The 27484-nt window shown below is 34.0% G+C and overlaps 1 protein-coding gene and 2 long non-coding RNA genes across 6 annotated transcripts in view; 2 read left to right on the top strand and 1 right to left on the bottom strand.

The window, feature by feature from the left end:
* LOC146997027 (uncharacterized) overlaps positions 1-8536 on the top strand; it is a 35244-nt gene extending 26708 nt beyond the window's left edge. Inside the window, exon 3 of the long non-coding RNA XR_015041076.1 lies at positions 1127-8536. This is a non-coding gene — a long non-coding RNA (uncharacterized LOC146997027). The remainder of the gene's footprint in view (positions 1-1126) is intronic.
* Positions 8537-10496: 1960 nt separating this feature from the next.
* The window catches only part of LOC146997025 (uncharacterized), a 36925-nt gene continuing 19937 nt past the window's right edge, over positions 10497-27484 (bottom strand). Inside the window, exons 4-5 of the long non-coding RNA XR_015040988.1 lie at positions 16717-16810; positions 10497-10859 (exon numbers count right to left, since the gene is read on the bottom strand). This is a non-coding gene — a long non-coding RNA (uncharacterized LOC146997025). The remainder of the gene's footprint in view (positions 10860-16716; positions 16811-27484) is intronic.
* On the top strand, positions 18664-25194 carry LOC146997026 (uncharacterized). 4 transcript variants are annotated; one of them, XR_015040985.1, is made up of 4 exons: positions 18664-18796; positions 20369-20449; positions 23806-23903; positions 24800-25194. XR_015040985.1 is itself a non-coding variant. In XM_085816334.1 (2 exons), the coding sequence occupies exons 1-2, from the start codon at positions 18773-18775 to the stop codon at positions 25127-25129; spliced, it is 354 nt and encodes a 117-aa protein (XP_085672460.1). In that variant the 5' UTR covers positions 18723-18772; the 3' UTR covers positions 25130-25194. The 4 variants fall into 4 exon arrangements, 1 of the variants encoding a protein (XP_085672460.1); XR_015040986.1 differs by lacking the exon at positions 18664-18796 and adding an exon at positions 18837-18966; XR_015040987.1 differs by lacking the exon at positions 23806-23903.

Here is a 27484-nt window from a genome sequence, read left to right as displayed (position 1 = left end):
TACAGTAATAAAATTTATATAATATGACAATACAATAACACGCTAATGTAATAATACAGCAGTATGAATATAATATAATAATACAATAATAAAATTTATATAATGTAACAACACAATAACACGAATATAATACTATAATAAAATATTAATGAATTAATACACACACACACACATATATATATATATATATATGTAAAATATAAAAAAAATACGGTGGCTTTGCTCTTTACGCTATGTCCTGGATGTTTTCATGTCTTTTCTCATCCTTTTGCTTTACTCCTGTACTAATGCTTTTCTCACCCCGGCCTCTGTTTTTGACGGGGAGGGGAGATGTAAAATATAAAAAAATACCGATGGCTTTGCTCTTTGCGAACCAGCAACCTTTAATTAATTTTCTGCAATTCAGGATCTTCCCCTAGACCAGTACCTTCTAGAACATTCGCGCCTATTACATAACCTCCTCATATAAATGCTGCTTCATAAGTTTTTCTACATTTTTAAAGAAGCTACTCTGTTACATAACCTTTCATATAAATGCTGCGTCATAAGTTCTCCTACCCAGATGCCTTCTCGCCTTCGTTCTGCTAACGCCTCCGCTATGCTCCTCTTTCTTTGTTAGAACGTTATAACGTATTAAAGTCAGTCGTATCTAATAATTCAATTACTGTGTTATTTGAATAACTTCATCTGAAAAAAAAAATCATCTGCTCTAAAATAAAATAGAGATATGCTGTTAAAAGTGAAAAGTCCTGAGTCGCCATTTTTCTCCGTGGTGCAATCATTCCAACTTCGTCAACCATCTGCGAAAACGTGAAATGGAAAAACCTCACCATTCACCCACGATGTGTTGGAATAACTGAAAACATTATATATATATATAATCTTAAATTCACTTAGTGCGAAATCGAATATATAATTTAATAATATGTATATAATGTAATAATACAATAATATGAATATAATAAAATAACACGGTAATAAAATGTATATAATGTAACAGTACTGTAACCCAAATGTAATACAATAATGCAATAATAAAATATTAATGTAATAATATGTATATAGTTTAATAATATTATCATATGTATATAATGTAATAATACTATACTCTCCGATTTGATTACAGGCTCCTGGCACGTTTTGGAAGTTAGCCGTTTTTCATCAAGTCCTAAGGATTGCCGGAACCCTTGCAGAGCTCATTACTTATGGTAAAGAATGCGACCTTCGTCAAGATCTTTACTTTAGGAATAATCAACGACTTGCATAAAAGTGCCGGCGCCCTTCTCAGCTTCATTAAAGTGGAGAAAGCAGCTTTCATCCATCATCCCGTAATTATCATCCTGGCGGGATTACCATCTTAAACATATATATAAGTGGGCCTCATAATTTGTATCGCCTCATAATTTGTAGTCGAAGTGTGCTGGTACTTTACAATTAGAGCATCTTTATTTGGAGTCCCCATCGTAAAGCTCAGCTTATAACCTGGATGTCGTCGAGGTAGCGACATCATTATGTCAGAACACCGTTACGATGGGTTCCGTACTGGCGGGGAACAATCGCCGAGTTGCATAAAGGTGCCTGCGTCTTTAAGGAACTTACAACAACCGGCGACTAGGGAAATTTTCCGAATTGCCGATAACTCCAACCGCCCGTGCTCATGCGGGGTGGTAGCAGATCTTGATCATTATCCGTTTGCTTGCCGAAATACTGCAAAAGGTGACCAGCGTAGAAGTATATCTGTGCCTAGGGCTGAAGTTACTTCACAAAATCTGTATGCTTGGAAATGCATACGCAGCTGCGTCAGTATGGCACATAATATCTGAAACAGGTTGGAGTAAACTTCAGCTGCCATCTTCGTCGCCAGGGCAAAACCTATTATGTACTTGAGTTTTTTAACGCAGCTTATTTAAATTACCATTTTTTGTTCTGTACTATTTATTTTTATTTGCTTTTGTCTTATTTCTTTCTCATGAGTTATTTGTTTTATTTAATATGTATGATTATTAGTTACATGATTATATATGATTATTTACTTAGTATTATATATATACACTTACGACGCAAAACATTATGACCATCCCCACAATTTTCATTGAAATCTTCTGGATGACGTTTAGACGTGATTAAGTGGGAATGGTGTTTAATTGATGTTGGAGAAAGTAAGGAATTATGTATTATGTACTTGAGTTTTTTAACGCAGCTTATTTAAATTACCATTTTTTGTTCTGTACTATTTATTTTTATTTGCTTTTGTCTTATTTCTTTCTCATGAGTTATTTGTTTTATTTAATATGTATGATTATTAGTTACATGATTATGTATGATTATTTACTTAGTATTATATATATACACTTACGAGGCAAAACATTATGACCATCCCCACAATTTTCATTGAAATCTTCTGGATGACGTTTAGACGTGATTAAGTGGGAATGGTGTTTAATTGATGTTGGGGAAAGTAAGGAATTATTTTTGCACTTACGTTTGCGAGTGATGAGAAAGGCTGCTGATCAAAGCGAATTGGATAGAGGCCATTTCAAACTGAATTTTGTAATGGCCCAGAGACTCGGAAAGAGTATCTCCGAACCTGAGCTAAGTTGTTCACGATCTGCCGTTGTTAGTATTTATGCAAAGGGGATAAATGAGACTGAAACCAGCAGTAGACGCGAAGGTATTAGTCGTCCACGCGTCATCAAGCAGAAAGGACGTCGGAAACTGTCTTGATTGGTACAACAAAATCGGCGCAGACGGTAACTCAACTAATACCCCAATACACTACGGGTCCAAATGGCGAGTTCATACAGTTCAGTGGATGCTGTTGGATATGGGTCTGTGTAGAGAACATCCCACATCGTGTTCCTCTGTTGACTAAACGTCACTGTCGATTACGCCTACAATTGTTCCAGAAACATAGAGATTGGATCATGGAAAAGTGGAATACAGTTGTATGGTTGGATGAATCACGATTTCTCATTCATAACGTCGATGGTCTTAGTCAGGGTATGCCATCTTCCAGACGAACAGTTGCTTCCTCCCTTTAGACACAGTAGATTATACACAGGCTGGTGGTGGCAGTATTATGCTTTGCGGGAAGTTCTAAAGGGCGGCTCTGGGGCCTTTAATTGTGGTAGAACAGACCATGAAAGCTTTGGACTATATGAACGTTGATTTTCACCTCTACACGGCGTCTGTCTTCACAATTGGAAATTGAATCTTCTAGCAAGCTAACGCCTCATATCAGAAGGGTCGATCTGTGTTGGAGTTGTTCCAGGAGCCTAAGGATGAATTAAGGGGACTCACACACCTTAAAACTCATAAGATCTTCGAATATATGACTATTGCAAGAATTGGGATAACTTATTTATTTTAAAAGCAATTACTTCCAACGTTTTACAGCTCACTTATTAGCTCACTCATTAAATTTCAAGTATGTACCATTAGCCATTTTTAAAATATCATGCGCGCAAGGTGGAAACAGGACGAAGTTTTTTTTTGTCACGAAGCGGATTAAATTACAGAAATATTTGTGGCTGCACAAACTTTCTGGTTACTAGTTTCCAAAGCAGCTATATTATGTAGTCAGCTGTAAAACGTTGGAAGTAATTGCTTTTAAAATTGGTAAAATATATCAATTCTTGCAAATGTCACATATTCGAAGATCATAAGGGGTTTAAGGTGTATGAGCCCCCTTAATGTCCTGGCTCCCTAAAAAGCCGGAACTTAACCCCGTAGAACACATTTGGGATATCATGCATTGGAAGCTCAAAGATCAAACACTACTATATCAGAATACCTCTACTTTGTTTTGTTTTTGTTTTATACGGGCGCAGCCCTTCCGCCTGGTTTGTTGAACCTTATGAAGAAAAGCAGGCGCAACCCTTCCAACAACAAACGACAGGAGCCGGCGAGCCGGCCGTGTCCAAATAAAAACAAAAAACAAAATCAATTTAGCAAAGCTTAACAAAAAAAAAAAAAAAAAAAAAAAAAAAAAAAAAAAAAAGATAATTAGGTTAGTAAACTAAAAAGAATAACACAGCACATAAAAACACAAAAACATTTAAGCTGTCCCTGCACCTTTGCATACAAAGTCTTTCTCTCCCTTTAAGGGTATCTCTACTTTTCTTGACCGCTACTTAGATATTTGGTACACAGTGTCTCCAGTCATCTACCAAGAACTTGTAATATGCATGCCAAAACGAGTTGCAGCTGTTTTGCAGGTCAAAGATCGCATAACACGTTATTAAGAAGGTGGTCATAATATTTTGGCTCTTAAGTGCATATGTATCAATTATCTTTTAATTATTGTCATGTACTCTAATTTGATCTTCAATAATTGCATATATTGGCTTCATTAATGTATTATTTTATATTTTTATATCAGTGATTATGTTAAATGTTCGTAGTTACACTTAATGTATTACATAGCTGACTGTACCAGGGATATCCCTGTAACTCAGTCATACCTTTACCAGAATTGTAATTATCTATAGAACTCATTAACTATTCACGGTGTGGAGTTAATTCCGTCAGCGAGGCCATCTGGCCGATATTCTAACTGTTCCAGTGGATCGGCTGCCTTATATATTTTCTAAAAGTCGAACGTATAGAATCTTATATAAAAGGGATATCCACAGGGTGGCTCTTATGCGAGTAAAATATGTATAGGATATACGGTAAACTAAAACTGATCAGTGTCCGAAAGGAAGTAATTAGTTTATTTCAGTTCTTTTTCGAACTTGTTAGGAAACATAAACTAATCAATGTGAAATGTAATTATTTTTTCGTAATTAAAAGTTAATTATTTTAACATTTGAGAAATAAATGAAGATTAATTAATGATTAATTAAACATAAATATTTATTTCTTATTAGATAGGAAATTTAATGCTATTCAAAAACAAAAAATAATTAAATATAATTAAATAAATGCATGGAAATATTGTATACTGATTCCATCAAACAATTTTTTAAATAAAATCATTAATTTATATATTTAACGCATCAGAAACGCTTAATATCAAACGGAATTTGCTCGAAATTAAATATTTTTTTTTTATTTCGGGCACTAGCCATTTTAGGTTTGGCCACTACTGAGACATGAAGCGGTGGCCATTTTATTTACGGAGGCAACTTATAGGTGGCCACCATTACCTCTTATGGAGGGATAGACCATTTATATACACGCCTTCTCCGGGATTCGAACCCCGGCCCTTCGGTACGGCAGTCAGAATCACTAACCATTTTTCTATCTGGGCGGCAGTTAAAAGGAATTTAGAAGTTGATTCGAGTTTGAATGAATTCATGAGTTTATCTTAATTCGAAGTTTCCGGAATTTCTAACAAATATGACTACAGCTAAGAACGTTATAAGTTTTTATACAGCTTAGAACACAACGTTACCTTTAGAAAATTTCAAGAATCCATGTTGTTATTGCTGTAACTCACTTGTCTGACAGTAACATCAATCTAAGCCCACGAACTTCCTTGTAGTAAGGAGCGCAAGATATGCCTGTCATTGGCAATAGCTTTGAGCACCTTACTGGTGACAATGCGATTGAGGTCAGGTCCGCTCCCAATTTTGATGGAGAGCACCTCGGGCGGGACGGGCCTGAGGGTCTTCCACCCCTCTCCCTTTCCACCAAAGCACACGAGAGGAATTTTGGCTCGCCGCAAATTTGAAGTGCCGCCGTACGGCGCCGACACTGTACGTTTGCAAACCTCCATGCCTTCTCCGGGATTTGATCCCGGGGCCTTCGGCGCGGCAGTCAGCGACGATAACCACTATACCGGTTGGGCGATGAAATTGCCTTTATTGTAATACTCTAGGTAACGCAGAACACTTCGTCGAATACTGTGGCTTAACTTGGAGCGTGAGGGACCAATACAATGTAAGAAAAATAGAGGATATTAAATATAATATTTTAGAAAAGTTTGCAAGAGATATAATGAATATTGTTAATAAGGAAAGAATTGGAATTATGGTATAAAAGTGATTATAGTACACAATTCTTAGTTTTGTGTTTTAGCTGTGTGTTTGATTATGTGGCGTCTTTATTATTTTTGGTTTATAACCAGTTATAATTATAATTTTATTCTGATAGTTTGGTTTGAATGCGATTTTTAAAAGGAAAAAGATTAAGCTGGACAACCAGTTCAGACTTGTATTTTTGAGTTTGTTTAGTTTCATTTTACTAACTTTTTAGTTACTCGGGGCTCGGGCTTGGTATCTTAGAGCTGCATTAGATAAAGAATAAGATTTAATTTTGCTGGCATGTTGATAATTTTGGAACTTTTAAGAATTTAAGCATATTATGGATGGGGCACGGCCGGCTCGCTGGCCCTGTCGTTTTTTGTTGGAGGGGTAAGCCCTATTTTTGAACCATAAGGACGACTACGTCGGCTAGGTGGGCTGGGGCTGTGCCCATATGTATGACCGGTTGGGCGATTCAGTTTGGAAGATAACAAATATACGGCTTCCTTGCCATGCAACTAGCATGCAGGTGAATTACGGCATAATTCTGAAGTAGCAGGGAAATGATTTCAGTCACTGTGATCCAGATTCGAGAAGAATCTGAAGTCCCACAAGCTTCACAAAACTGTGATAGTTCAACATTTACGAAAAGATATCGTGAAAGAATTGGAGGAATTTAAGAACTGAAAAAAATATTTTTTACTGCATCAGGGTGTAAAAGTAGAAAACAAAGACACTACAAAACTTCGTGTTGTGTTCGACACATCATTACATGCCGAAGGCAAATTATCAATAAAAATGTTTCACTACTTTTAAAATTATATAAATATGGATTTGTGGCTTTTCAGAATATATAATTGCGGCTGTCCAAATTCCCTAAATTCCAAATGCGGCTCTTACTAATATAAAGTTCGGCCACCCTTGTTATAAAATGCTTATTAAAACAACTAATAGTTGATTAACTTCTACCAGAAATATCAGATGCTCTTTATAGAAAATTTGATCATATTTTTAAATATCTCTAAATAGGTATCCTTATTTTAATTTTCTATAAAACATCCTGTAGAAGATTTAAAACATTATAAAATCGAGAATATGTTTTTGGAGATTTCAAAAAATAAATTAAGTTTTAGCTTTTGAATAGAATTTTCTAATCTAAATTTTAAAATGATATGTGACGTGAAGGGGAGATTAGAAATTTGCCGAACAGTTGTGATTTTTTTTCCTATATTGTTTTCATTTCAAAAACTACTCAGATAAAAATAAATACACTTTAAATAAATTAAAACTAAGTTTTGAGTTTGAAACCATTTTTTTATTATTTTAACTTCGTGTACGAAACCTTAATTTCAGGGATTAAAAATTTATAATTAAGAGCATAAATTTAATCTTGTGATTTAAATTGATTTTTTTGCTTTAACAAATTTAATTTTTGTATTATATAAGCAATACTTAAAAAAGCCATCCAGACGGTAGTGTGGTTAGTGACTCTGGCTGCCGTACCGAAGATTCCAGGTTCGAATCCCGGAGAAGGCAAAGAATAATTAGTTGTCCGTTTTTTCACAGGAGGCCACAGTGCATCAACTTTTAGGTGCCTCCATAATAAAGTGATCAGCGTTTCCCGACTTTGTAGTGGTCGATGCCTATAATGATTTGTGCTCGACATTGGAACCAAAACGTACTTTACAAAAAATTGCGCAAAGTGAAACATAAATGTACACTTTGGTCACATTAAAGTGACCTTGAAATGTGACTAAACAGCAGTAAGCTAGAGAGGAAAGAAAGAGCAAGAATTTCCATTCAAAAAATGGTTCAACACTTAATGAATAAAACGGTTTTTATTTTTAATTTTATATATTCTATATTGTATATCCGAAACTGAAAATTGACTTTGATTATAATCATTTGATTTTGAAAATCATTTCATTTGGTCATTGAAAACTTTACAAATTTCTATAGAATACCATTTTATAAAATTTTGGAACTGATTTTCGATTCGACTCTAAAGAATTCAAATCTGTGAATCATTCTATAGAGGATTACGAGTAAAGTTCGATACAGAACTTCTACAGAACGCTAGCAGCTTGTATGAAAACGTTTCATAATGGTGGCAACAAAATTCCTCTAAATATTTAAATTTGTTGTTTTTGTTTATTGCTATAATATTGTATATTTTTTGGTCTAAAACACGTTAATTACTTATATTTGTTGTTTCATTTTGTGTGGAAATCCATTTGTGGTCTCATGTTATGTATATAAATATTTATTTATTGTTTAGAATGATAGATCTTTTAATTCTGAATCCGACAGCCATTAAATTGTTAACCTGTGCTACACCTTATGTATAATGGTTGTTATTAATCAGCTCTGAGAGTTGCAGTTCAGAGACTTTTAGAATTTACTTTTCGTTACTTTAATTTAGTTTACTTTAATTGCGTTTTCGAATTTACTTTTTGTGTGCTCAGCAGAAATCGCTTAGTATCCGAGGAGCTATTTACAGCTATTAATTTACTGTGTATATTTACTGTGTATTATAAGCTTCAATAAACTGAAAATTTCTTCCTGTTCATCTGGCATGATTATTTAAAAGAGACGCACGCACGCACCCACACTTCCCTACAACTACAGGAAATTTGATTTATAAATTACGTAATTCACCTTCAGATAAAGAGAAGAGATTAGACTGAGGGAAAGAGGATTTTCGTAAATCGCTCACGATCATCCACTTACGAAGAAATACTGCTTTGAACTACTAGAGTTCAGCAAAACTGCTAGTATCCAGGCGAACTTCGTATTCATTTTATTGACTCACTCAAGAGATGATTCCCTCAAGTTGAAAGGCTGAGTCAACCTTGTCCAGCCTGGGGATCGAACTCCGGAGCTGCACGATGCGCTAGCCACTGTGCTATCGGGCCTCGTTCAGCAGCTTGCCTTTTGCCAATTGCTAGGCTACAAAAGACACTTAAAATATTTAATTCCTTTTTCAAATCTTATCACTCATATTATTTACTAACTCTAGGAGTGGTATATAAGTGATACGACTCTATGAGTGGTATGACTTTATACATGAGCAATCACTTGTAGAAAATCTCACGGAAGACAGTACACGGAAAAGGAGGGATGCCTCATGGTGGTCTTTTAAGGTAAACTAGTTCGTATTCATGTTACATATGAAACTAGCTCGTATTCATGTTACATATGGGAAAAACCATGCAGCCAGCCCGTTCGCCGGGACTCGAACCCCAGACCGAACTACCAGTGTTTAATCAGTCGCTGGTGGGCTTCGGAAATCATAACGCTCGCACTTGAAACTTTTGAAAGTCATATCAGGGTCAAATAACTCGAATGTGAAATCATTGAAGGTTAAATAGTTTAAATAACATGAATTTAATTAATGAAATTTAGTTTTCTAATAGAAAAGCTCTTTTGAAATGATTTCTAAGGTCACTCATCCTCACGTCTTGAAATTTGAAAATTTTCAAAGTCATTTCAAGGTTAAATAAAGCGAATACAAAGTCATTCAAGGTTAAATAACTCAACTGACACCCTTAATGAAATTGAAGCTTAGTGATTTTTAGCAGAAAATCATTTTCAAGGTTGAATAACGGATTTTCAAGGTCATTTAGCATCACATTCTATTATGTTTGTATGTTCAAGAACTTTTGAAAGTCATTTGAAGGTCGAATCGGTAAACTTGAAGGGCATTCAAGGTTAAATAACTCAACTGACACCCTTATTGAAATTGAAGCTTAGTGATTTTTAGCAGAAAATCATTTTGAAGGTTGAATAACGGATTTTCAAGGTCATTTACCATCAGATTCTATTAAGTTTGTATGTTGAAGAACTTTTGAAGGTCGAATCAGTCAACGTGAAGGTCATTCAAGGTTAAGTAGCTCAAACTAAACTCAGGTGAACAAAATTCACCCTCAAGAATAGCCCTTCAAGGTTAAATAACGGACCTTTCAAGGTCATTTACCATCAGATTCTATTAAGTTTGTATGTTGAAGAACTTTTGAAAGTCATTTGAAGGTCGAATCGGTCAACTTGAAGGTCATTCAAGGTTAAGTAGCTCAAACTAAACTCAGGTGAACAAAATTCACTCTCAAGAATAGCCCTTCAAGGTTGAATAACGGATTTTCAAGGTCACTGAGCACGTTTCCGTACTTTTAAGACTTTTGAAAGTCATTTGAAGGTTAAATAAATCGAATATAAGGTCAGTCAAGGTCATATAGGTGAAATAACGCACATAGTGGAATTTAATCTTGGTGGTTTCTAGCAAAAATTTCCTTTTGAAGGTTATTGAAAGTCATTTGAAGGTCAAATCGGTCAAACTGAAGGTCATTCAAGGTTAAATTCAAACGTCAAACGAAATTTACGCTTAATTGTTTTTAACAGAATCACTCGTAAAAGTTGATTTTTACTTATTTTATCACTTTTCCTACGTTGCAAACATGAATTTTTAACTTTTTCCATGGTTTTGTAACATCTGATCATCTGGAATAATTAATTAAATAATGTTGCTGCGTGCATACGTGTTCGTAACAGATTGACTTCACACAGAAACAATGAGAGCTTGCTAAAATTTATTTTCACAAAAGAAATACTTTACAGATCTAGAGCTTTTCGCAAAAATACTCATACAGCTCTTCTCAGTATGGCACAGCGCAACCAGTAGTTACCATCTCAAACTACTAATAACATAAACACAACACAATGGAAAACAAATCCAAACAGCGAAGCTCGCACGATCTCTGAACACTCCGTAGTCAGGATTATGCATTTTTCCCAAGGTGTATGAGTTCCTGGCAAATTGCTTTTTCAGCAAGTCCGAGGCCGTTGAGTTCTGCAGCCAGCTTCCTCTTTGAACAACAAGTTTCATATGGAGAAATTCTGTAAGAAGAAAAATACAAATATTAAAAAGATAATGCAGCCATTCTGGCATCAAAACTTACAGTGGCATCAACAATAGAATAAGGAATGCCTTCACATTTTTCTGAATTTTAAAAACGTTTTGGGTACCCCATCATGAAAGAATAACTTCCAATAACACCACAGCTGAAAACACAAGAACGCATTTTATTGACTCTAATTTCGCCCTATGGCGCCCAGACAGTATAGTGGTTAGTGGAGCTGACTGCGATACTAAAGGGCCCGGGTTCGAATCCAGGAGAAGGTACGGTTGTAATTATGCGTCCCTTCATAGGAGGCAAAGGTGGTACACCTATTAGGTGCCTCTATAATAAAATGACTCTTATTTCTGGTCAAGCCGAAGCCGGCTGAGGGGTCAGCCATTGGGGGCGGGTCGTTGAACCAGATTTCTTTTGAGAGCTTCAGCAATCTCAAACGCTGTAGTGTTATCTTTTTCCATTAACAGGATGGCCTTGTTAAACAGTGCAATCTGTCCGTGGACAAACCACAAGTAGAGCTCGCCCGTTAAAGCAGTAAACAAGTTTTTTTATTGCTCATGGGCACATTTCTTGGTCTTAAGAAAACGCTTTCAAACCTTCAAAAATCTGTAAAATTCTTTCAAGAGCGGACATCACTGAGAGAAACCGAGTATTCCCGTGTTGAATGAGTTCACGGTACTGTATCTTGAGTTAAAAGACTTGATGACATTTAAAACTATTGCCTCACAGTTAGTTTTTCCGAGTGATATTTTAGGTTAAAAAACTTAGAAATTAGTTTTGATGGACAAGAATTCGAATTAAATCTTAGGCTATGGTTTGCTGTGTGGTAAGCAATGGTCGCCTATTTCTCTGCTAAGTTTTTGTCATTAGAACTCGCAGTCTTAAAAATAAAAACTGGTCAGGTTTGATGAGCTATCAGCACGTGCTTAACTCTTTTGTGTTTACTCGACTGAAAATGGTCTTTTATATCGGGTCGATCACCGTGGGCAAACGAAAACTCAGAATTGCAATGTGAACATTTAGCTCTGTGGTCTTGATCTTGATTACCAGTGCCCGTGCAATACACCTTCTTCAAAAAAAGGGAATTCATTCTGTAAATCCTCAGTGAATTTACACGACCGTTTTGGCATTTTAATAGAGAACATATAAACTTAAAACGTAAATAAAACAGCGCTAGTTCTCTAACACAACAGGCACCGCTGACAGGAACTGACAACTGAGTGAAGTACCTGATCTCTATCAAGAATTTGAATTGGGAATCCCTTTATTCTTTGTCTCTATCGCAAGCGGCTAGTGGTGAGTCCAATGGGCGAGTCCAATGTTATTGCACACGAAGCGCTGTAGTTTGGAAGGAAATCTCCTCTGGCGCTTTAGCTACGGTGTGCCCAATATTAGACTAGCCCAACGTTGCCTTAGTGACCAATATTGGACTCGCCCAGTATTGGACTCGCCCAACGTTGCCTTAGTGACCAGTATTGGACTCGCCCAGTATTGGACTACTCGCCGAATGTTGATTTAGTGACCAATATTGGACTCGCCCGGAGAGCTTCTCGCATCGAGCATAATAACGAGACAATCACTCTTCTGTAGTCTTCACTATAGAAGTGATATTTATTAGTAGACCATTCATCTTCTATGGTTTTTCACTTTTGATACAGTAGAGAAATAAATGGCAAAGTAATTATCCTAAATAATCCTTCATAATTAATTATTTTTAGACTTTCTTGGTCATCTCTAAAATGAAATTTAATTTTTACCGGGACGTGAAGTAAACCGACCGGGACACCGGGATTTTGTCTGAAAACCAGAACTGACCGTGTCAAGCCGGGGCGTCTGGCAAGTATAGCTATTAGGTCTTATTAAAAGTACACGATGCGGCCCAGCCGGTATAGTGGTTAGCGTCGCTGACTGCCGTGACGAAGAGCCCGGGTTCAAACAAATCCCGGAGAAGGCATGGATGATTGTAAATATATAGTGTCGGTACGACATGTCGTGTGGTTTGGTGAAAGGGGAGAGGGATAGAAGACCCTCGGATCCGTCCCCCCTCGGGTGCTCTCCATCAAAATTTCACTTGCAGGATGCTCAAGGCTGTTGCCAACGACAAGCCTATCTTGCGCTCCTTGCCACGAGGAATTTGATGGGCTTGAGCTGTTGTTATTATCAGATAAACGAGCATAAATAACAAAATCAACAACAACACAAGTGGATGATAAGGGAAGTGCACGTTACGGTGTACACTACGTACGTCACATGTACATTATACACGGTGACCTCTTAACCCTTCAGCACACGCGCATCACTGCGCTACGTTAGTACCCGAGCGGAACAAATTTTACCCCAGTGTTTGTTTTTCGGAGTTCACACCCCCAACGTGTAAATAAAAGCATTTTCTTTGTTTTCAATGAATGGATAAATGACTAATAGCTTTTTGAATTCTGCTAAACCTTTTTTCCAGTTTTAATTCGAGATAATCTTACTTTAAGTTATACAAACATTTCCATACTGGTTACCTAAAGTATGCCATAAAAATCGAAATTTATGCAAAATTACTAACTTATACGAGTATAAGATATATATATGATTTTTTATATTAGAAAAATCCGTTTTCATATATACATATTTTTTAAACATAAGTGTTTATTATAAAGAGTGGTTTGATAAAGTACTAGAGGAATATGAAAAGGCGCATTCTTACTAGCTTTTTTTCCTTAAAACTGAATATAATGTCATACAATTATTCATATCAAAGAATAGATTCTAAATAAGAATATTAAAAAATATAAATAACACATAGTTTTTCCGCCCACCCCCTCCTACCTGAGTTTATTATTCAAATAATCTCCTCACATTGAACAATCCTCACATAGTGTGATAACATATTTTTGCAAACAAGTACATATTTTTGCAAACGCTGGAGTGCTGCTCTCAGCACTCCAGCGTAATATAATAGGAAAAACACCTTTAATTCATCTACGTTTGTCTCTTGTGCATCACGTTCTCTAGAGAATTTGTTTCTTATTGATGAAATGTAAATGTTTGTTGATTTTACCAAATCTTCCATTATTTATTCATCAATAATTTGCAATAAACACTCAGTTAGATGTTTCAAATTTCTAAAGCTTTTCTTGACACTATACTGTGCAGCCGTGTCCGAACGTTTTTCGAGGGTAATTTTTTACTTCAAATTGTTCCATCTATTCAAACATAAAAATTATATGATGTCAAAGAAGATCATGGGGATCATCATATCACTGATCAGAAACAGTTTCGTGAGTACTTTCAGAAATATTATCGCACTCAGAATCGGAATTTTCGATTTCGCTATCAGTTTCAACACTAGCGAGAAGAACCCGCAGTCGTTGCTGTTCTCGTTCGTACGCACGCATCTCAATGAATGTCTCCCTGGAAGTGAAACGTTAGTACAATCCCGTTGCACATGCCTCGTACACGCGCGGGGTATCTACAATCCCGTTGCACATGCCTTACCCGAAAACACAAAAATCCCATGGACACAGGAAAAATTCCTTTGGACGACCACTTCCTAACCTTGATCTTGAAAGGTACATAAAGTACTAGAAAGTTCACGTACGACCTTCTCTTATTTTCTAAGAAAAGACTACGTGGGTGGTGGATTTTTCCCCAGCGCGTGTGCTGACGGGTTAAAGAAATTTTCCGTATTAGGTTGCATTTAATGAAGGGAATTTTATTGCTTTAATTTGTTTTTGTGTCGTAAGTGATTTATGCCATTAGTAAAATATGTGCTATGTGAACCAAAGAGGAAATACCTCAATGAAAACTAAATAGTTGAGCTTAAGAAGGCCATCTTCAAGGTAGGGTTGCTTACTTGCATGAGTTTTCTTGTGATTTTTATCATACTTGATGATTTTTCAACTCAGGTTTATTTAAACATACACGAAACTAAATCATTTGCATAATTTTATGAAGTACAAAGTCGGGAAAACTTTCTGAACAAGAATTTACCGGATTTTTAATTCCTGGGAGAAATTTTACATTTCTTTTAAGTTCTAAAACCAAATTCAATAGTCGTCATCAACAGCGATCGAGCGGTAAAGTCGCTGAACATTGGTCATTCCGACCTAGGTTCGAATCCAGGTGAACTTGCTCGCGTTCCTCACGCTGTTTTCTTTCGTTAAATTCACGTTCCTCTATTTCTTTTCGTTCCTCAATAACGCGAAAAAATAAATCTTTAGTGAACTCTTCATTATATCCCTTACTCGTTAAAATGGCATCTTTAATATTAACTATTGTCATTTGTTCCGTAACATTCACAGCAAGTTCGTTTGCTAAAACACACATATCTTGTTTACGCCCTTTAGCAAAAAACGACATGATGACGCGTTTCACTTAAAATAAATTCTTCGATTGTAGAGACATTAGGATTTTTTGGAAGCAGGCAAGATGAAAAATTAACAAACCGTCTTCGCCGGGGATCGAACCACGAACCTCTGGAATACCGGCTCAGCGTGCTACCGTTACACCACGAAGGCTCGCTAGAGAAGCGGGAGAAATAACTTATGCGATGAAAAAAAAACACTTTATTATGGTTAGGTTGTAATGCGGTCACCTTATCCAGAAACGATTTGTAGTAATTTTACTACAGAATGGCACTATACTAAAGTTAGTTGTATCAAAAGAAAACAATGTTAAAATAATATATCAAAAACTCTCTCTTCATTAAAAGAATTCTTCGATTGTAGAGACCAAATTACAGGGCTTAGAAATGGCACAGTTTAAATAAAATCAATAAAATCCTTTTCTGTTAATTATTTCTATTCTCAAAGGACAAAATAAAACATTCATAGATAGCGATATATTTATGAAACTAAAAGAATTACGCGCATTTGCATGGGCGTTTTCGTGGTTTTCTTCATTTGTAGCATGTATACGAGGCAGTTTCCCTTAGAAACTGTTCACGAAGACATCCCTCCAGTTAGGCCCTTAGTGCTCTTAGCCATAATAAACTAAACCGAAAGGCAGACATCATCAATTTATAATATTCTAGAATCTAATTCTTTTCAGCAGTTATTTGAAGAACTAACTTACTTACTTTAGGATATTAAAAAATTGCTTAGTAATTTAATTTATAATCAAAGTTCAAAAAACAATTTAAAAATGTGTTTGCTTAATAGATATACCTAAGATGTAATAGAACGCTAGTAAGAAAAGCAGTGTGGAAAATAATGCTTTGTTATAATTTACCTGCTCCGCACTAAGGCACTATACGAAAGGGAGCGATGCTTTCATGGAGGACATTCTAAGAGGAACTGGCCCGTTTTTAACGTTACACATGGCCGCTGATGGGCCTGTCAATAATGCTTAATACAGTAAATAACTTTCGTGATATTTAAAAACTCGATTCAGTCGAAAACCATAAATTAAAAACTTTGCTCTAAATTATAAAATGTTGCTTTGTTAAATATAATTAGCCTATTTCAAAATTTAACATTCAAAAGTGCTCATTAATAAAACGGTATAAAATAATGTAACGCTAATAAATAAAGAGGAAAAATGAAAGTTAAAAAAAATTGTCTCACCATTTTCTTTTAATTCGTAGTAAAAGTACTTGATACTCTTCTGTTGTCGCAACCGGATTCGGAAATGTCCGTATGTATGCATGTATAACGTACACATACTCATACATAGGTACACACATATACATATGCATATACGAACACATACATGCATATATTCATACATTTCTGAATCTGGTGCTGATAACCGAAGAGTACGAAATATTTATATTAGCATTTCTCTGAACTTTTGTAACATAAAATCATGACACTTTAAAAGAAAGTGAAGATCGAAACAAAAATACGTACAAAAAAGATATTTTCCTGGATCTTCAGACATAATACTTCATATTAACTGATTGCCGAGTTTCCAACAGCGGGCTGCATCCAAAGAGTTCTACGCCTGAAAAAGAGAAAATATAAAAATATTTCAATATGAACGAAAGCAGTTCTATACACACCTGGAAAAGAAATTTTTAATATGAATGAGATAAGTTCTATACGCTGCCAAAACCGGTATAGTGGTTAGCGTGGCTGACTGCGGTGACGAAAGCCCCGGGTTCGAATCCCGAAGAAGGCATGGATGTTTGCAAATGTGTAGTGCGGTATGGTGGAACTCGAAGTATACGGTGAGCCAAAAACTATCGTGTGCACACGAGCTCGTGGAGCTTCCTAGTGTGGTTTGGTGGAAGTGGAAATGGGTAGGAGACCCTCCATTCCCCCCTGGGGGTTTGCACTTCATCAAAATTGTGGGTGGAACTCAGCTAAATCGGATTCGCAAGTGTAAGGTACTCAAGGTTGATGCCAAAGACAGGAAAGTAGTGTGGAATGTCAATAATGCTTTGTTATTGCAGTGTACGTATCTTACGCTCCTTGCCACATGGATCTTTATCTCTAGGCAGAATAGCAGAAAATGCATCATCTACTCTGATTCTCTGAGTGCTCTTGAATCAATAAATACAAAGGTCTTAGAAATTTTAAAGCCACACCTCCGTTTGAGAAACGCAGGTTATTATATTGCATACTGCTGGGTGCCTGGAGACGCTGGCATCAAAGGCAATGAACTCGCCAATATTGCAGCAAAATCTGCTGATATTACCTCAGAAAAAGATGTCCCTTTTACAGGCATACGGAATTACATTAGAACAAAGTTCTTGTTCAGGTGGTAAGAATTCTGCGAATGCCCAACTCTGAACAATTTAAGGCAGCTAAAACCCAATTTGGAGTACAGGGAATCGAAAGGAGGATGTACTACTGACTCGCTTACGAATTGGTCATTGCAGACTGACATATCAGTACCTCTTGAAAGGAGATAATGAGCCTATTTGTGGCACTTGCAACGTTCCCGTTTTAGTCAATCCCATTTTAACCTGCTGTCCTGCTTTTAGTCAGAAACGTGAATTTTATTTCAACTCTACGAATGTTAACTTAACAGATCTCATTGGAAGAAACCTCACATCAACCTCATAAGTTTTTTAAAAGACATCTCCTTTTACCATATGATTTGAACTACATTTTATCCTGCTCTACCTGATGCTACAGCATTTTTCAGTCATTTCTGCCTGGACATTTTAAAGTCATTTCTCCATGCCTTCATCAGCATTTCAGGTTCATTTCATCAATTCACTCGATACAGTGTGTTTATGCATCTTGAATTTTACTTACCATTTGTCTGGCGCATAATAACCCTCGAGGTTTTGTGCCATTTAAAAAATCAACCAACCAACCAACTTTGCCACGAGGAATTTTTGGGCTTGGGCTGGTGTTACTATCAGACAAGTGAGAATAAGTAACAACAACAAGTTTTTATATTCTCAAACTACCTTCGGCTTCATCTTGGACTTGACTCGTTTCAGTTTATACTTATCTGCCCATCACCGGCCGAGCGGTAAAGTCACTCGTTGGTAGTTTGCTTCGAGGTTCGACTCCCGCGTACGGCCAGGTCGCATTGGGCGTTTCCGTGGTTTCCCTCATGTGTAACGTATTTACCAGCCAGTTTCCCTTAAAATGTTTTCCACGAAAGCATTCCTCCCCTTATGCATATAGCCCTAGAGGTTTTGCTGTAATCACATATACAAAGGGTTTATCCTTACAATAGGAAATTTTAGTGTTTTTTATACATACACTCTAAATCTCGCAGAGTGGGATTTGGAGGGTGACAGCAGTTTTCGCTCCGTTGCGTGTCAAACAACGCAAATTTACTGTCTTGGTAGCAGAACATGTTTCCCACTTGCAATAATAACCTTGGGGAAGGGAGTGAATTGAAGGAGCAGGACGACCCCCTGTCTTGTCATCGTCCACCCAGACTGACCAAACAAGTTTGTTCTTTGGCTAAGCGCCATTTCAAGCGAGGACAGTCGTAACAATGGATACAGCTCCTTTGCCAAAAGTAAGTTCGCTTTTAAAATATATATACAATTATTTCTTAATATAAATATCTTAATTATTATAAATTATAGTTAGTTTGCTCTTTTTTTTTAGGTGTCTGTAAATTTGCTTTAAGAGTGTAATGCTGTAACGTAGTTTTATTTATTATGTACTGCTAACACAATGAAAGCTGTACGTATGGATGGTACTTTTTGTAAATAATTCTTAACATTATTTTTATTTTTGAACAATTTACACAAAGCTATCGAATTTAATTATTTAAATTTAGTTTTGCATGCATTCCTATTTCAAATAGGAAGAACAGCGGTGGAAAAAAAAAATGCATACTAAAGTTTTGATTTTTTTTATAACACAAGTGTGTAAATTATTTGGTAGTATTGGAAGAAATAAAAACCGTATACTTTACTGAATTTCCTATTGAACTCATATCGTTTTCAGCTTCTAGTAGTTTTTAATAGATTTTTAACTTTCATTTTTTATAAATTCTGCTTATAGTTTGCTGCGACAATAAAATTCACTTACTGTTGCAAAGCTGAATTTTTCCAAAATATAAATACTAGCACTACTTGGGTCATATCAGCATTCTAAAACTTATATTATTTGTAACTAAGGCCTCTTGAACATTCAAAAGTCCGGGAGACCAATAAAGCTGCTAAGACGGCTTTCCGTTTACGATTTAAAAAAAATCTTGCATTCTTTAAAAAAGACTGAAAGCTTCAGATTTTAAATTACGTCCAAAGGGGCATTTTTTTAACATTTTGTGTGTTACCTTTATTTATTAAATATCACGTTCTTCGCACTTAAACCATAAAAACATTCAACAGCAATATCGCAAAATAATTTTAAAATGAACATATCTTTAGAATTTCCAATACAGAGTCTCGCGAGCTGGAGATATATATATATATATATTTTTTTTTTACTCGTACAGTCTTGCCATTGCTCGCTTTGAAATCGTTTACTTTGTTAATCAAAAATTCGTTGAAGTATTACAAAATATTAAATAATAAAGCAAATAATAAAACCAATTTCAAATTCAAATTAGGGCTTCCACATGCCCATATTCTATGGACGATTACCTTATTCAAATTTTGTTGGCTCTAGGTACCGTTGTTTTATTATAATGCGAGAAACATACATACATTCATGCAGATTCTTCATTATTTAATTTCTTTTAATATAATGTTTGGTGGCAACAATTTGAAATGAAACATATCGGGAATATGCAAAATGCAAAATATATGCAAAATGCCAAAACGAAATTAACAGTCCTTCTGGGAGAATTGCCCCTTTGGACTAAAAGAAAACCCAGCTATTTAAAAAAAATAATAAGTTTTGATTTTCTGATGACAAACTGAAAAAACTATTGTATTATTAAATATTCCAGGTAATTCATGCAGATAACTATTTAATGAGAATTCATTTTCAATCAAAGACCAAGCATAAAATTTTTGTACCTTGTCCCATTCTACATAGGTTCTATATTCCTAATACTTGTGCCACAGCAAATTGTCAAATTTATCTGCCCCTTGTCCTTTTTTTAAACTGTAGCACAATAAAATACTTTTTTCAGGAGGCGTTACATAATAGTTCAAAATTATCAGATTTTTATAACTGCAAGAAGTTCCCGAAGATGCTGTTAATGTCCTAAAAGGTAATTTTATTTTCTACTCTGTTTTAAATTAAAAACTATACCTAGTCCGGATTTTTGAAAATTCCAGATATTCAGTTGACTTTATATGCTATATACATGTATTTATTTTATGCTAAATATGTATTTACTGACAAATATACGTATATGCCAATATATAATATGTACACCAAATGTTTATTTCTTTTAATGCAAATAAGAAAATTTAAAAAAAAACAGTATTTATTTCTAAAAAATGTAAGGCATGTTTTTTTCAGACTTAATTAAATAGTAAAATTCGTTTATATCTAAACATTTTTATTTCAACTGAAACAAAACGACTTTTTATATGTAAGCCATAAAACCTAAATGTTTGATGCATTTTTATTTTATAATATGAAAATTAAGCAATATTGCCTTATATTTGTGGCAGCGCCTATCATATTTAAAAATTAACTTATTTTATTAACAGATAATAGAATGCACAATTAAAAAACAGCTTCCCCTCCCTTCTATTGCGGGAGAAAACCTAATTCGACGGGTTATTTTTATTTATTTATTTCCCCCTTCTAAGAAAACTTGTCAGGCATACTTTCAAAATTGTCGAAATATATACTAATTTAAACGATAATTCTAAAATGATTCATAGATTAATTCATATACATCAACTCAATAGTTAGAAAGTTAAACTAATGACATTTACTTATTACTTTTCAAGATTATTGCCTTTTCATTTCAATTAGTTATTATATCTTCTCCTAGTGATATTAAAATGAGTGAGGATCTGATGAAGTAATGTTCAAAATAATATAATTGTTTACATTAGCAAAAGCTATTGTTGTATCAAACAAGTCTTATAAACCTTTTCTTATCCACAGTCCTTTAAAGTAGGAAAGAAATGTAAGTAACCTGATTTTAATAAACTCATATGAATTCATTTTCTGGTTTAGATAGGATTTAAAGACTCAGGTAACACAGCTTGTTTACATTTTCAATAACTAAGTTATGTGAACACTGTTAGAGGTGTAGCCAGAGTTCTTGCTGCCTCACTCAGTGCACAATAAAAAGTCTATAAAATGTCAAAATGATATACATAGAAACAAAATATCTGGGTTTAGTTTTGAAATAAAACATTAATTCTAATACCGTAAAGTACTATTTTGTTTGTTTTCCTTATACACAAAATCATTAATAGTATTCTAAAAGTTTGATTTACTATTCTATCAGCTGATTTGTAGACAGTATGGTACAATTTCTCAGTCTTAGGTGTTTTTTAATCCATTTGTACTTTGCAAAATTCTTCTCGCAACAGTCATGAAAAAAATTTACAGATGTATATCAGTATTTGGAACTGCATTCTGAAATTTTATGAACTGCAGAAGTTCAAAGTTACCATCCTTCCACCTGCCTTCGAAAACACTACCGCAAAGAAACCAGTAAATGTAAACGCTGCAAAAGCACAAAGCTGGTAGAATTCTCTTGCGGCCTCCTCGCTTTCTTTCGCTGCTGTTCAAAATTTATTTGCATGTGTCATTTTTTCTCAATTTATTATTATTTTGTCTGATTTCCGTGCTATGTTTTCTAAAAGTGATTTTAAAGTGTTTGCAAAGAAAATTTACAAAACTGCATACTCGAGTACTTGTCTCGGCATGAAATTAAGCATAATGGTTGAGATACAGTCAAAGAACTATTAAATTGCGTTTAAAGAATGTTTCCTTCTAAGATAATATGTTGCCGAAAATTTTCTTAACGGAACAGTTTTTGGAACAATTTTGAGAAAATGGGGGAAGGCCAAATTGATTTCAGTAACTAATATTTACTTTATGTAAATTTTACTTACGTATGCTTAATATTATATTTCTTGCTGCTCATTCAGAGTCGTACCTAGGGTTTTCAGCGCCCAGGGACAACTGAAGATTTCGCGCACCCTACTACTTCCCAAGGATGGAAAACATTTAATTCTAAAATGCCGTAACATCAGTTTGGCGCCCTTTGGATCCTGCGCCCGGGGACAGATGCCCCTTGCCCTCCTCTAGCTACGCCCCTGCGCTCATTTTAATTTATATGCCCTAAATACCAATTTTAACAGGCTGTTTACTTACAAATGCTTAATATCATGCTTTTTCTCCGAACATTAATGCGCATCCCCTGAATATTACCCACCAGCGGCAAAGTCGCTGAGCACTGGTAGTTCGGTCCAGAGTTTGAATCGCATGAAGGAGCTGGCTGCATGGACTTTTTTGTGGTTTTCTCCATGTGTAACGTGTATACGAACCAGTTTGCCTTAGAAAGACCTCCACGGAGGCATCCTTCCCATTAGGCAGATTTTTGATGGCATGTCAGCAACTAAAGGACAAATAAAGGCTTTGAAAAGCTGTCAGAATTTTATCGAAGCTGTCGAAATTATGCTTGGCAGTAGATTGGATCAAGCTCTGAATACAAAAACAGGTCAATTTGAAACCAAAATTGTAAAAGAAACATTTCAGTATGTTTCAGTCATAAAAACAATTGAATGTAAGAAATTGTATAGATTGCCATGTAAGAAATTGTATAGAAACTGAAACAATTTCTAATGATAGACATTTAAAAAAGTTTTCATCTTTTTACGTCCCAAGAATTTTGAAATATGTGGAAACAAAACGCCCTGATCTTCTGGTACCAAGTATTGCTGATTTCAGTGGTAAAAATCTTTAAAAATTCAACTAGGATTATAAATGATAGAATTTAATTAGGATTATAAATGATAGAATACTTTAAAACTTTTCTTTGTTTACTTTTTAATTACCTAGAGTAAAGTAATTTTGCATCTATTACTCACATTGGTCTTTATTCTTAAATGGCTTATAGTTTTTTCCTTCTGGCTCTTAAAGATAAGCGGTAAATGCATGTGCCTCTAGTGCCAAAGGCCTTTTTAATGATAGTTTTGTAATCATTATGTAATAAACGTGTGTATTTATATATATATATATATATATATATATATAGATAGATAGATAGATGACCTAAAAGCATTAGTTTTGCTCACCACAGAACTTTTGCTCAGCTAAAATTATTGGAAAGAAAGAGGGAAAAAGGTTTTATTCATTATTAATGAGTAAATATTTGGCATAAGTCTATGCATAAAAAATAATTTCATATGCTTAGCTATAAAATTCTTTTCATAGGATAATATTTTTAGTTTGCAGTGTATGTATATGTAAATAAGCTATTGATACTATATGTAAGTGAGCTGAGCTGCATATACTTTGAAATTTGCTACATATTCTATCTTGAAAGGTTCATGTGTGATATTTATATAGTTTCAATTAATTATTACATTTCACATGCAATTTTTATCCAGTATATGTCTTTTATATATACTTTTATTTTTATTTTTGTAGGGTAAAGGCAAAGCAAGTATTTTAGCATCAGGTTGTTATTTGAAAAAAAAAAAAAAAAAAAAAAAATCCAAATTCTGCACTTCTAATATTTGCTAAATGTAAGTATTGAGGAATTTTGATATGCTTTGCACTAACTTTCATTTTAAGAGGGCAGATTATATTAAAATGAGCCATTTTACAGCAGTGAATGTATTTGGCTTCATGTGGCTAAAATTCATCTTCTCAGGCTGCTTTCGACTATTGTACCCACAGATGATGCATGGTCATTTAGCTAATTTCTGTAGAATTGGAATTGCATTGATTTGAATGTCACCTACATACTAGCAAATATTTCGAGAGAGTAAGATGGTTTGTAATATGTGTGATGCCTTTATATGATCTAAATCTAAAGCATGACACTAATCATATATATGCATGTATATACAGTGAACATAGATTTTTTTTTTTTTTTTTTTTTTTTTTTTTTTTTTTTTTTAACTTGTAAAGTGATGGAAAAATTGCTTCAAGGTGAAATTCAAAAGATACACTTCCAGCCAGACTATAGCGATCATGAAATCAAGAACAAACATCTTTACAATAACAATAGTTTATTATGAACAACAATAGTTTATTATGAAGGGATGATACTTGTTTTCATAAGGAAAAGACAGACTAATTCTCCATATAGTTTGTTCTTTTTACATTTTTATGTACATTATTTATTACATTTTTCATTAAGAAGCAACGCACAGATAGACTATCCTATTTTATATTTGCATCAATATAACATTTACATATTCCTATATGTATTTATACTGCATTTTTACAGAAACTAAAAGCAAAAGACCTCTATGTGAATAAAATTACTAGGAATTACTTATTTTTGAAAGAAGAAAAATTTTCTGGCGATATTTTTTAATTGGAAAGATAAACTTTCTAGTATGGCTCATTGGTATTTGACTTGTCCTAATAGATAGGTAATGGATGTATTCTTAATAAAGAAATTTATTTTCAGGGAATAGAAGACATGGAATCTCTTGGACCAGCTCAGAATAAACAGCCCATTATAGTGTGCATTACAAGTTCATTCTATATTAAAGCAGTAAATCACTTAAAAGCATGCCCAAATCATGCCATGAAGGCATTTGACATTCTATTTAAAACTAATTTTGTATTTAGCGTTCAATATGCACATACATCAACAAATTTTTATAATTTTGTGGCAAGCCTTTTGTATAATGTCAGCACTCCTAGAGCTTGTGTGGACTCTTTAAATACATGTTCGAGTCTGAATTTATTGCATTTTGTACATGCATTACATTTCATATTTTTAATGTCATTTTAGTGTCATATTTTCCATTTTTATATATGTATATATATGTACATATATTTCCTAATAAAGAGTTTTTCATGCAATGCTTGTTTTCACTTATATTTAAAATACTTTGTTCATTGAAATTATTATAATTCTGCAGTTATGGTAATGATTCCTATTCGGATTTAATCAATAAATGAAATACATAATAATTTTCAGCAGAATTATGAAAAATGAATTTTTAGCTTACACATGTGAGCTATAATCCATATTATTTCATTTTAAAATTTACTTTATTTTTCCCAAATGAGACTTGGAATTAGCATATATAAAAATAAGTTATAGTCTAAAAGTATATGTAAGCATTTATTCACCTGTAATGATTAATGTATAGGAATTTGTATGCATATAACTTTTCAAAAATAGAAAGCGTAACAAGCTAACTGAAGATTTTAGACTTTATTCATAATTTGGGGTAATAATTAATTTTAAGCTCTTCATAATTATGTAATAAGAAATAGAAACATTTCTTTTGCAATATTTTGTGCAATATATGAAGCTAAAAACAATAGCATGAGAGTATTTTATGGTTACTTATTTTCTGAATCTCATACATTAAAAATAAAGCTGAATAGTTTTCATGTAAGGGAAATTAAATTCGCATTTGTTTCTTACTTCAATGTATATTAAAATTTATTATTCGATTTTTTATGCATATTATGCTCAAGTAGACAAACTACTAGTAACATCAATTCACAAATTGTATTAATATAGTCACTTATAAGTAGCATTTTAAGAAGTTAAATCTATCAGATTATGATACAGGTTTACTGACACATATATATATGATCAGCTGTTCTAACACATTCAAATTTTCATTATAAAATTTATCAAGAACTATTTTTAATAAATTACTTTTCCAACTAGAATGATTATTTAATGGAAAATTTAGCTTACAATTTACATGATTACGTGCCCAAATCTTGTGAATAAGCATAATTTGCTTTTTTAAATTAAAATATGTATACAAAATTTAGAATGTATATCACTATATATATATATATATATATGATTCATCTAAAATGATTTTTTTTAAAAATTTCTTTTATGAAACTAAGCATTTTTTGATTTCTCAAATCAAATTTTGAAAATATCTGAAATATTTATTCAAAGTTTTAAGTACCTGAAAAACCTTATTTTTTATTCAAAAGTTAAGTTTTTCATTGCGAATATCTTGCTATTCCAGTTTTTATATATAAGTTGCATTGACGTTCTTATTTTTATTGCTTACTACACATAAAGGCAAAAGCCATGTTTCTGTAAAATAAAATATATTTTACAGAAACTGTGAGAAAGTGATAGTGTTAAGTATTTCAGAATGTTAACTACACCGAATTTCCAATATTTTAATATGGATGTAATTTTTTTATATGTATATTTCGTTAGATCTCGAAAGAAATCTCATCGCCAATAAATGTTTAAGTAAGTACATAGGTAGAAAATCTAAAACAGATGTATATATCAGATAATTAAAATCACAATAGCATGTTAAAAAGTAGTGTAAAATATTTTTTTCAAGAGATAATATTTTAACCAGATATCTAAAACAATACATCAGCTATAAAGTTTACATAGCAAATACCAATTTTCAGTTTGCCTATAAAATAATTATATAAAAATCGCACCATCAAGGAGTGAGCAGACTATTATTATAACTCCTTGTAATGTGTGTGGTTTCACCCGAATATCGGGCGATATCTGACTATCGAAGAAGAGCGAACGAAGAAAGGGTCACTCCTGCTTTTGTGTGAAAAGGGACCGCTTTTTACTAGAGTGAAATATTGCTCCTTCGAGGTTGGTGCCATTTTGGCATTAGAGGGAGGTGGGATATCACTCCTTTAGAATCGGATAGGACTCTTTCGAATTTAGAGTGTAATAAGTGGTAAATAAGAGGAAGAAATAAATATGTGATAAACATCTGAGCCGAAACGCTATCTTTACATAACACATAACACTATGCATATGAGAAAAATATTTACGCCAATTATATATGTTATTAGAAGCTCAGCACTTTTTATTGTAGTCTACACGAAAAAGATGTTACGTTAATTTAAGCGTACAGAAACGTTGCTGTTGTTTCCTGTTTGCAATCAATGCACACAAGTCATTTGATCGAGGAAATAGTTTATTGCGATCTGTTATTGCGATCTGTGGATGCTTATCCAGCAATATTTCTGTCATGTCCCATGATCTTTTGCGTGCTTTAAGATTTAAGCAAGATAGTTGAAAATACTCTGCCACGCAATTTTCTGTACAAAATAAAATAATTAAAGCATCGTCGATTGCTTCTGAAACATTTCATTGCGAAGTTAGATCAAATATAGG

The sequence above is a fragment of the Stegodyphus dumicola genome, chromosome 5 (genome assembly GCF_044657685.1).
Source record: "Stegodyphus dumicola isolate Sdum_Otavi_A_Nest chromosome 5, ASM4465768v1".
Classification (NCBI taxonomy): Eukaryota; Metazoa; Arthropoda; class Arachnida; order Araneae; family Eresidae; genus Stegodyphus; species Stegodyphus dumicola.
This window is presented reverse-complemented; position numbering and strand designations above follow the sequence as displayed.

Coding starts and splice junctions, on each gene's coding strand:
- LOC146997026 (XM_085816334.1), top strand. CDS start 18,773: ATGGATACAGCTCCTTTGCCAAAA. Junction 18,797..24,799: donor ATACAGCTCCTTTGCCAAAA/GTAAGTTCGCTT, acceptor ATTTATTTTCAG/GGAATAGAAGACATGGAATC.